Below are 11,539 nucleotides of genomic sequence, written 5' to 3'. Positions count from 1 at the left end.
ATCTGTTGCTTATACTAACGTCGTTTGGCCTTTAAGATTTCTATTCACAGACAGCGGGGCTGTGAGGGAAAGCAATCAGGGTGGCAGATGGTCCTATAGGGCAGGAAAACTGCTGGAAAAGCCACTGCAGGGAAGGAGCCCTCCACCATCACACACAGTGAGGCCCCACAGGGCTGCGTACAGGCTGCAGTGTGCTCTAGGGTTATGGCTTCACCGAGCAGTCACCATGTTGGGGGGCAGGGGGCAGGCTTTCAGTGGTGCCTTTGAGTCATTTCTGCTCCTGTTTGCAGCCCCTCCAAGTTGTACTTTTGTGGGTTCAAAATCTGGGGCGAGTGGCCCTTTTAATAAGTTCCAGTGTCACACAGCACCAGTGTAGTAAAGAACAAGGAATAACTTTTAACACTGCCCCGCTTCCTTAGACAGCATCTCTCAGTAAGCCCTGGCTAGCCTAACTCACTGCAATCCTCCTGACTCAGCCTCCAAGCTCCGTTACAGCCCTGGGCCACAAGAGACCTCTTTTTAACTCTTCAGTCAATTTATGTAAAAATCATAACTGCGAAAGACTTTAACTTTATTGCATAAAAAAAATTACAAATGATAACAGCAATTAGAGCAAAACCAGCACTTGGAGAGCTATAATTTAAATAATACAACAACAACAAAATGTATCTAATTTACCAAGTCTGCATGTCAATGGCATCCTCACAATGCAGACTTACAGGCTACTGTCAACCAGAGAACAGAGCAGTTCCAGCGTGACAGGTCTCCTTTCCTGCATCCTAGAACACGAAATACTTCCAAAATTCAAGCTCCTGTTTCCAGTGTTGAGACAGCAAAATACTTCAAGCAGAGTTTTAATTCTTTCCGGTGGAGCCAAAGCCTCCTGAGCCTCTTTCAGTGTCATCCAGTGCCTGAAAGACATTAGGAGGAGGTGAAGGAGTTAGATTCAGAGCCTCTGCACCCCATACAGACCCGCTCAGATGAAACACAATCAAGTCTCAAACTGAAAAACTAACCTTGCTTAAAAATTACCAGTCGCTAACTACATAGCTACCAGCAGCACTGAGCTGCCCCACCCCCACCCCCACGCGCGCGCGTGCGCGCGCGCGCGCACACACACACACACACACACACACACACTGGACACACCATTCATTCTCCACTCACGGTTTACAATACTCACTTGCACTTCCTCTAAGTCTGGATAAAAAACCCGCTCACAGATGAGCTGTGCAATCCGATCACCTTTTTTCACTTCAAAGAGAAAGCAGAACAGAGATTACCGTCAATGTGTACTGTAACCTGTCTTGTTGAGTGACAACTAAAGTTAGTTTTACTGACACAGGTAGCTCAAAATTGTCCATGAACGTATTTATTTAACTCACCCTCAAACTTCTCTTTTCCAAAGTTAAACAGCACGACACCCACGTTTCCTCTATAATCTTCGTCTATGACACCAGCTGGAGGAAGAGAGTAATGCTAGCTTTGTTCATGCCGTTGGAGTATCAGGGTCTACAGTGAACTCAAAACCACTTTGCCAAAGGCTTTCCAAGATTACAACTGACCAAGTCACACTTTGGTCCTACAGAGTCTGAAAATAAGTTTTACTAAAATACAAGAATTAAAAAAAAAAAAAAGTCCCGATTTCCCAATCTGAATGCTTATCAAGTGGTGAGCATTTCCTACTGCAAGCTGAGCACGGCACATACCACCTCCAACCTCCCGGATGACTACGCAGGCCCAGCACTGGGAAGACTAGGACGTCCTGTCTCCTCAGCCAACAGCTCCACTGATGTTCTGACTGAATCATAAACAAACAAGACTCCAAAGCTTGGTGATCTGCAGTGCAAGGTCAGTGCCGTATGCTCAGCAGCGTCTTGAGGTGATGAGCCGTTCATATTCCTCATTTCATTTCCAACCCTATCCTTGTTAAACCACAATCACTCAGTAAACACCAGCTGATAAGCTTAACGCTTAACAAGTTCACTTGAAATTTCTGTTGTTGCAACAGCACAACAGAAATGGAGCTCAGAAGACAACCGTTGAGTCAGGGCAGTCAGGGCTCTCCTTCTACCTCATGGGTCTGAGCTCAAGTCATTAGGCTCAGCAGCAGGCACCTTTACCCAGCGAGCCATCCTGCTGGCCCAAGATTATTTTTAAATGTCCAATTAGTACCTGTTTGATATTAAAAAGCAAAATAGATCTTCACAGGAGAGCTTGCCATGGCCCAGAAGTTACTTGCCCCAGACTTGCCCTCGGCTGTCCTGGAGTCAGGAACTTGATGTGTTTACAGAAGCACAGATAATGTGGCTACCAGCCCTCCGTTTCTGTTTTTAACATGGAGATCTAATTCACGTGTCAAAGGCAGTTCACTCTGTCTAGACTGAGGATCTATTTTTTTTTTCTAGTAGAACAGCAACAAACCTTTCACCAATCCAAATATTATATAAGGTTTCCTTTTGACCAGTTTATTAGTTTAGTCCTTAATACTTAGGAAAAGAACTGACCTGACGTTAAGTTGGGCCAGCTGTTTTCATACACTTTGAAGAGAGGTTGACTGCAGGATGATGTAGCTTACACTGAACAAGGAAACTCCTTAGTATAGAGCATGTTGTTCCATGTTGGAATGAATAACAAAAGAAGGCTGGAAAATTTCCACCGTGGAATACCTTTGAGGTCCAGCCTAACAGGCCTATCTATTACAAGTGAATCTATGAAAGATAACCTGGACTGATTTCTTCCAAATTCTTTTGGTTACTCAAACAGTATCACCATGCACCAGGTAAAAGCCAATACTATAGTAACCAAGTTTATAATTACTTTAACTCTTCCACCTCAAAGTCCAGAGGAATTTTAACCCAGCTGGCATGGCTGCTCTGGCAAGGGATCACATCCAAAGACTTTTTATGTCTATATGATCCAGTCTGAATACAGACATGCCCTTAGGACACACCTTTCATCCCCAACAGTGAAGGTAAGGTTAATTTGTAGAAGGAAGCAGCCATGTTTGATAGTGACATCTAATCGAGGAGCAGACAAAGTGACACATCAGAGAAAGATCTGACAGAATGAGTCAGAGTAGGATACACCCAACTCACATAAGAACAGCACATGAAAGAGAGGCTGCTGAAAGGGGTTGGGGGTGGTATGGTATGTGCCCGCAGCAGTTTTATCAGGATAGCTGTACAGAGACAGACTGCAGAGAGAACAAGCTAAATACAGAGGAAGAAAACAAGGTTAGGACATATTGCCTAAATTAGGATGAAGCCATTAGGCAGAGCAATTCAGTCAGAAGCCGAGAGAAACTTGACTAAATCAGTTAGCTTGGCAGATTAGATTGTACAGAGGCTAGAAGCTTCCAGGCTGAGGGCTAGGGATAGTTAGAAGAGAGAAACGTTCTGAGCTCAGTCCAAGCTGTGTATTCATACTGCTTGGGTATGACATTCATTTTATCTACCATCTGAGGAAATGAAAGTGACATTTACACCAAAGAAGCAGTTATTCTTTGAAATAGCATAAACTCTAGTCATTCCTTTTAGATACACATTAGAAAAAAATGCCAGCCAGGCAGTGGTGGAGCATGCCTTTAATCCCAGCACTTGGAAGGCAGAGGCAGGAGGATTTCTGAGTTCAAGGCCAGCCTGCTCTACAAAGTGAGTTCTAGGACAGCCAGGGCTACACAGAGAAACCCTGTCTCGGGGAGAAAAAAAAAGAAAGGAAATGCCAATATTTTTACATGAATATCATCTTACAGAACATCAAACAGTCATGTTGCTTTCATGTTTTTTGCTAGGAGACACACAGAACAGCCCTCGATGTATATCCTTGTATATTACTACTAACTCACGTAAGTTACAGAAACCTCCCTGGTCAAGGGATGGAGACACGTATATGAAGCCATTGCTAGATCACCCCCAAAAGCAGCACAGCCATTCCAACTTCCAGCTGCAATATTTGAGTGTCCACCCGTGCTAGTGACAGCTGGCAACAGCCTAACTGCTGGCCAGTATAATAAATAAAAGACGCATTGCAAGGCCCTACTTCCTGTGGCTGGACATTTTTCTTTCTATGTGAATAATGTGAATAATGGACACTTGCAGGTCCATACACGTTCCTACATTTTGCCTATGTTTTTTTTTTTAATGTGTTCTTTTCCATGAGTTGCAAATATAGTAATTTTCTAGCATATACATACCTCCACTGTGTAGCTGCAAGTTCTCCTGTTGAGAGTATTCAAATAGTTAGGTGTCTTGAATTCTATACAGCCAGATCATTTTATATGCTCGGAACATGAAAATGTGAAAATCTTCAACTAGCAAGCAAGTAAATAATTGAAACATTGTTGGCTCTGGTGGCAAAGGCCTATAGTTCCAACCACCTGGAAGGTGACACAGGATGCCTGCCACGCTCAAGGCCCACTGGTGACTTAGTGAGATTTTGTCTCAAGAAGATGTGAAAAGACAGGCTGGAGGCATGGCTGGCAGTTAGGAGCTCTGGCTGTTCCTACAGAGGACTTGAGTTCGGTTCCCAGCACCTACCAGACAACTACAAGTGGGGAGAGGACTAAAGAAGGGGTTCAGAACACCTGCCCTGAGTGTGTGAGTTCCTGGGTTCAATCCTAGTGCTCCCATTACAAAAAAGAGGCAAACAAACCAAAAAGCCACAAGGTTGATCTTGTCTCTGCATGACTATGAGCTCTGCGTATCATCTTTGCATCCTCACAGCTCTTCACAAGAATGCGCATTTCACAAGAATGAGTATTTTGGAAAGTTATCAGTGGAAAAAGCAGGCATCGGAGCTGGCAGTGGTTAGCCAACTTCAGGCAAGGTTTTCTGTGTCAAGATTTTGGCATGTCATTGTTGGAAGCTTCTTTGGTAAAAATGCTCCACACCTTCCAGATGTGAATTCAGAACACAGTCTTGCATAGTCAACTTTTCCTCTTGACCCTTATTCACAGCTGGAGGCTTCTAATCGCATCTCCCTTCAGTTGCCAACTATGATAAACTTGTACCTAAGAGAAATTTTTTACATATTCTGCATCCAAGAACATACCACAATACGATTTTATGAATAACCTCATACCAAGCAACAGGCAAACTAACTTTCCAACTGCTCGATTTTCCCCCAGACAGTTGTTTTAAGCAGAGTAAAATTTAGAAACAAAGTTGGTGGGGGAAAAAGAAGTTTCCACATAAAAAATCTGCTATGTCCTTAGGAGAGAGAACTGTTAACTTGAATCAGTGTGTGCCAAACACTGTTGGATGCTTCACACATATTACTTAGCTCTCCTACCCTCAGAGGTAGGTATGCTAATTCCTATTATACAGACAAGGACTGTCCTTTTAAAAAACCCTTTGGGGGTCTAGAGAGATGGCTTAGTGGTTAAGAGCACTGGCTGCTCTTCCAGAGGTCCTGAGTTCAATCCCCAGCAACCACATGGTGGCTCACAACCATACGTACTGGGATCCAGTGCTATTTTCTGGTGTGTCTGAAGACAGCTACAGTGTACTCATATACACAAAATAAATAAGTCTTAAAAAAAAAAACCTTCAAAATTTCTTTTATAACTTTAAGTTAGGTAATTAGTATATCCCAAGTGACTGTATTTGAGTTGGTAAAAATTAGGGTTTTTAAAAAATTTTTATCTTATGTGCATAGATATTTTGCCTGCATCAATGTCTGTTCGACACATGCATTCAGTGCGTGAGGGGGTCCTAAGAGGGCATCGGATACCCCAGCACTGGAGTCACAGGCAGCTGGGCTTCCTCATGGGTGCTGCGAACTGAACTAGGTCACCTGGAAGAGCAGCCAGTGTTTTTAACTGCGGAATCATTTCTGGCTTATAAAGGTATCTTTTGAAAATTAAATGTAACTCACTAAGCCCTGAGAATTCTCAACCTAAGAGAGGACGTAAATATCAACCTTGGGGCTACATGGATCAGAAAACTATTTTGGGGTATCTGCCTTGCCCCACAGCGCCACCTAGTGATGCCATGGGAGACACCAGTACTTTCCAAAACAGTAGGTCAGTGGGTAAGGAGGTCTAGGCAGTTTCATCCAGTACCTAATTAACCCCTACACTGGCACAGAACAGTTAATACAGGACAGTAAGCCCATTGGTGGCTTTTAATCCCACTGGTGACAGCAGTGCTGTTAAAAATACATTTCTAAGTCAGTTTAAAACAATAACAACAACAACAACAAAAAAAAACACCATTTTTTTTGACACTGTTCTGTAAAAAATGGCTACAAGAGAATCTAACTAACAGATGTGAGGGCTAACGTATCCCAAGTGAAATGCTGGATAAAGACCAAGGTCAAGACAGTAGCACGTAGGTGTAGCTATGTGCCCCCAATAAGAGATCAGAAACAAATAAGCCTATCCTTTGAGGGCCTGAAGTTTGGTTTCTGATCCCCTGGACAAGGAACTGAAGTGCGTATTTTACACATCAAAGCAGACCTGGCCTCCAGGTTCTCCCAGCATCCCTTAGTCCCTCTACCTGGCACACCCTGGCCCCGGGGGAGCCTGCCTATTATATAATAAAGACATTTTGGTCTCTCTCCTCTTCTCTCTTTATGCACTTACCCTTTTTCTCTTCCTCCCTCCAACCTTCAACGTGACTCCCCTGGCTTCAATCCTTGGGACCAACCAGTGAACTTGCCCGAGAGCAAATTCCCAATAATCCTGCCTTTAATACAATCTAATCTGGCTTGAATTGGCTCATTCTACTAATGGTAGAGAAAAAAAATTCTATCACCCACAAAAATGGCTCAGTGATTAAAAGCACTTGCTGGTCTTGCAGCTGGTTAGCTTTAACAGTGTGCACAGATCAGCTCACAGCCTTCTGTAACCCCAGGTCCAGGGGATGGTGCCCCATTCTGGCCTCTAGGAGAACCAGGCACACACAGTGCATGTATATACACAGGCAAAAGGCCAGCAACACACGAATTAAACACCTATGTAAGAAGCCTACCAGGAAAGTGAAGATTCTTTACATATAAAGGTATGGTTGGAAACCCTGTAGCCAAGTTAGCTACTAGACAACAGTCACAAAGGCAACATGGGAAAGGGGTGTCTCTGCAGACACTTTTGGTAAATGCAGGAAAGCCCATGGGGGAAAGTGCCTTGTTACACTTTGCAAAACAAGTACAGCTTTTCCTTCTTCCAAGGCTGAGAAAACTTAGAAACTGGAGCTGCCTTTCCAGAACCTTCTGCTTATTAGTTCAGCAAACTATAACCCAATAACCACACAGAAGGTTTTCCTAGTTTAAGAATCAATTTTGTATTAAAGTATAGATTATCAGGACAGCGAGGCAAAAGCCCTTCATCACACAGGGCCTGTTATTAGTAAATAATATGCATTTCACATAATATTAAAAATTAGACACCATCAAACAATATTATTCACTATTCAGACTTACGAATTCCCAGTGGCAAGGACACTACAAAATTTCATAGAATAAAGAAATGTTACCTCCTACATCTATGAAGTGCTTTACAGCCAAGCCGGAACGTGGAGCTAAAAGTAAAAGCGGAAAACAGGTTATTTTAAATGGTAACAGGAAATGATACACTATTCTTGGCATAATTTAAATACCATGGTCTCCTCTAATGTCCACATATTCATCTTAATTTCAACAGATCATTCTTGGTTTTTTTTGTTTTTGTTTTGAGACAGGGTTTCTCTGTGTAGCCTTGGCTGTCCTGGAACTGACTCTGTAGACCAGGCTGGCCTCGAACTCAGAAATCCGCCTGCCTCTGCCTCCGCCTCCCAAGTGCTGGGATTAAAGGCGTGCGCCACCACCGCCCGGCTCAACATATCATTCTTAAAAGAGCACATTTGTCATACTATACCACTAAAGTTGTTGGAGAGGCTAGTTTAGAAAATTCAAAACAAACTCAAAGCCTGACCACATGACTTGCAGACGCAAGCTATGGATTTCTGGAATGAACTGGAAAGTTAGCAAGCACACACAGTCCAGTCTAGTGTCTAAAATATTTGTACTCATTATGACTACATAAGTGTGTGATGTGTGGGTGGGGGCAGGTCAGAAGACAACTCTACGAACTCAGGTCTCCCCTTCCACAAGTGGGTCCCTGCGATGGAACTTGGGTCAGGGCTTTCTTGACAAGTACTTTCCTCACTGAGCCATCTTTGTGGTTCAAGACTGGAGGGCTGAATATGCAGATCCTAGATGGGAAGAAGGAATCAGGCTAAGAAAACAGCAGAGCTTAGAAGAGAGCTTGGGGCTTCTTGTCATTATTCAGGTTAGGAGACCTGTATGCATGAAACGTGAGTAATGGCCAAAGCCTTTGCATTGGTGGCTATGCCTCAAAAATCAAGCTCTTGAACACTTTTAATTCTAAAAGTGGGAAGCATTTTACAGGTTTAGCTTGCTGGCCTGGCTACCAGATCCACCTCAATAATCCTAGTATCTAAAGCCATGCTTCAGGATAACCTATAGCAGGTGCTGTGTAGACAGTGCTGTAACTGCTACCTCCTCTTGAGATGTTAGCCTCTTTCCAGTGCTTTGCCTTTCTAGCCTGGGACTTTAGAAGTGTCGTTCAGTGATGCTTTTTGCTTTCTTAGGGGGCCAAAGTACGAGAGGTTCTATGCATGCTTAACAAGAAAGTGTTAGTTGTGGTCTCTTATCGAAGGAAGAGACTTGGAGTTTTTCTCCCTATTTATTCTGAAGTTACAAAAAGCATTCATATTTTTGACAAGTTTTGAATTCATGCTCCAGACAAGTGACATGCCCTAGAAAAATCCAAACCCATGAACACACAGCCCATTTTCCTCAGCAGTAAGCGATACACGGTTTTCCTCCAGAGTGGAGTGCCCCTCACTCTAGCCATCTCTGGAAGGCAGAACAAGACAAGGGTCAGTGGAGACAATCTGGCAGCTTCTCCCTCACAAAATAAAAGGCCAAGACCCTAAGACCCATTTCATCTCAAGACCATAAGACCCTAACATCATTCTAAGACCCCATTTTCTCACATAAATACTGTTTACAAGAAATGTGACCTCATATGTAGACTGGAAAAGCTCCAACTAAAGAACACCTAAACTTTCCATTTTTTCTGTGAGGAGCCAACAACTGGGTCAATGTGATCATCCTATTAGCTCCAGAACATATTTGAAATAAAAAGCCAAAACAGGAAAAGCAGACATGTGAATCCACGGGTTTTTGTTTTTCAAGACAGGGTTTCTCTGTGTAGCCCTGGCTACAGAACTCACTCTGTAGCCCAGGCTGGCCTCTAACTCAGAAATCTGCCTGTCTCTGCCTCCCAAGTGCTGGGATTAAAGGCGATCGCCACCACAACACCACTGCCCTGGCTAAATGACTTTGAACTTTTTTTTTTTAAGATTTATTTATTTTATGTATACAAGTATACCATTGCTCTCTTCAGGCACACCAGAAGGCATCAGATCCCATTTCAAATGGTTGCGAGCTACCATGTGGTTGCTGGGAATTGAACTCTCAGGACCTCTGGAAGAACAGTCAGTGCTCTAAACTGCTGAGCCATCTCTCCAGCCCCCCCATTTTTTTTAAAAAATAAGCATAAGCATTCATTCTCTCTTCACTCCGTGGCCACACGACTCTAAGATGACAGATGTTATAATAAAGGGCAGGCATGAGAAGCAGTTCCCTGCTTAAGCCACTTACCAACTCTTCCATAGCACCCAGAAGGAACAGCTACCTGAATGTCTGTCTTCACAACGGCTTTCTCCATGGGCGATATTGTATAATCATAGGCACTAAAAGACAAGGAAGTATTTGAAACTCTTCTTAACATCCTTTGCTATGGCGATGCATATGAAATGCATGACATTACTTCATATAAACCTAGATCCTATAAACAATCCTATGGTGGATTCCTAACTCACCCAAAAACGTTTACTTACAAGGTAGTAGGCATGTTCTTTTATCTTTTAGCTTTAGAAAGATAACTTCTGGCCCTTAATCCTAGCACCCAGGCAGAGAGCTCTGTGACTTCCAGGCCAGGCAGAGAGCAAGAAGACAAAACTCTGAATGTGGGAGTGGGGAACAGGGAGATGCTAACATTATCTCTGCTATGTGTTCTGTGGTTTTGTCTCTGAAAGTGAAGGCTGGCCAATTAGCATGAGGAGCAGAAAGGCAGACTTAATTCACTAACTTTACGGAAAGAATATGAAAAACCAACCAAAGAGCAAACATCTAACACTCACTGGGCCCTCACTCCATGCTTAGGCACACTTCTAACCTGCGAACGAATATGAACCTACTTTATGTTTGTAACGCTTCTCTGGATGAGGGTGATTGCGGAAGAAAATGGTAAAACACCGGTGAGAGGCAGAGATGCACCACATTCCTTCTGCCTCCCACGCTCTGGCTGTGAACTTCAGTGGATGAGAGAGCTGGTCTCCCAGAGCAGCTCTTGGGGGTGGACACTGAACTGATCACAACCGTTTAGAAAGTCCATCTACCAAATAGTGCTGTAATCTCTACTCCTGCATCTGGTAGAAGTGTATGGGTAGCTCCATTTGTCACAGGGAATTTACACTCTCTAAGATCAGCCATTCCCAATACACAGAAAACACACATTATGTAGAAGACAGCCAAAGTATGTAAAATCTCTTCCAAGACTGGGCATGCTAGATGCATACATTCGGGTCATCGGTCTTGGTGACCATAGCAAGTGCTTTTACTTTATGCTGAGCCACCTCACAAGCTAGCCCTGGACCCCCACTTCCCCCTTCCTTAAGTTCCCAGTCCTTGGACCGGATGAGAGAAGTACACAGCTTCCATTGATCCTTTCCTAGACTTTATTAACGTGCACACCGCAGATGGTCACCCTTCGGTCAAGAATAAGCAAGCCTTGCTCATCCGGATCTTCCACTTGGAAAAGTGTGGAGCGCACGCTGCACATTAATGCTTGGGAAATGTTATAACCCTTTACTTTCCACTCGCCCAAACTTCTACTGAGTTTGCTCAAGATGAACTATTCGCGTCTCTGCGCGAACACGACTGCACCAAGGCTCGGCGTTTGCATTCCTGCCGTCCGGCCGCGGCTCTCACCTGTACAGGTCATAGCCTGCAGCGCGCGCGGAGCCGCGGGTGGGCGCCGTGGCGTGCTCCGAGAGCCGCACGAAGCGCAGAGAAGTGCCATCTTCCTCTCGAGCCCTCTTGGAGGAGACAGAGACCGCGGCAGCGTCTTCCGAGCAGGGCATGGCGGCGGGCGTGGAAAGCAGAAAACGATGAGCGCGGGAACCCGCCCGCCGAAAACCTCCCGCCTGGACGAGCCCACCGCGCAGGGCGGGGGCGCGGCCTTCCGCAGAGGGCTGGAGCGCGGCCTAGAGGAGGCACCGACCGCGGCAGGCTCCCCTGCTCGGCGTCCCTAATGGACTCGTTCCCGCGCTCCGGGCCAGGCCCAGGCTCACCGTTAACCAGCGCACTCCCGGGGACCCTACGAGCGCGCTCCCGCTCCAAACTCCCCCACTACCGCGCTCCCGCCCCAGCCTCCCCCACCAACGCGCGCTCTCGAACTGTCCTCACC

The 11,539-nt window shown here is 44.8% G+C and overlaps 1 protein-coding gene across 1 annotated transcript; it reads right to left on the bottom strand.

Annotated features, from left to right (window-relative positions):
* Positions 1–552: 552 nt before the first annotated feature.
* On the bottom strand, positions 553–11,446 carry Dut (deoxyuridine triphosphatase). The gene is made up of 6 exons (XM_031371745.1): positions 11,062–11,446; positions 9,670–9,761; positions 7,476–7,520; positions 1,386–1,460; positions 1,184–1,254; positions 553–911 (listed from the first exon to the last, which is right to left on the bottom strand). Exons 1-6 carry the CDS (start codon positions 11,211–11,213, stop codon positions 855–857), a joined length of 492 nt encoding a protein of 163 aa, XP_031227605.1. The 5' UTR covers positions 11,214–11,446; the 3' UTR covers positions 553–854.
* Positions 11,447–11,539: the final 93 nt, after the last annotated feature.

This window comes from Mastomys coucha, unplaced genomic scaffold (assembly GCF_008632895.1).
Source record: "Mastomys coucha isolate ucsf_1 unplaced genomic scaffold, UCSF_Mcou_1 pScaffold15, whole genome shotgun sequence".
NCBI classification, from domain to species: domain Eukaryota; kingdom Metazoa; phylum Chordata; class Mammalia; order Rodentia; family Muridae; genus Mastomys; species Mastomys coucha.
This window is presented reverse-complemented; position numbering and strand designations above follow the sequence as displayed.

What these genes read in the sequence shown, in the direction of transcription:
- Dut (XM_031371745.1), bottom strand. Translation starts at nt 11,213, where the DNA reads ATGCCCTGCTCGGAAGACGCTGCCGCGGTCTCTGTCTCCTCCAAGAGG. An exon ending in TGGGTGCTATGGAAGAGTTG is followed by an intron (nt 7,521 to 9,669) that starts GTAAGTGGCTTA and finishes TTTTACTTTTAG; the next exon opens with CTCCACGTTCCGGCTTGGCT. An exon ending in CAGACTTAGAGGAAGTGCAA is followed by an intron (nt 912 to 1,183) that starts GTGAGTATTGTA and finishes AATGTCTTTCAG; the next exon opens with GCACTGGATGACACTGAAAG.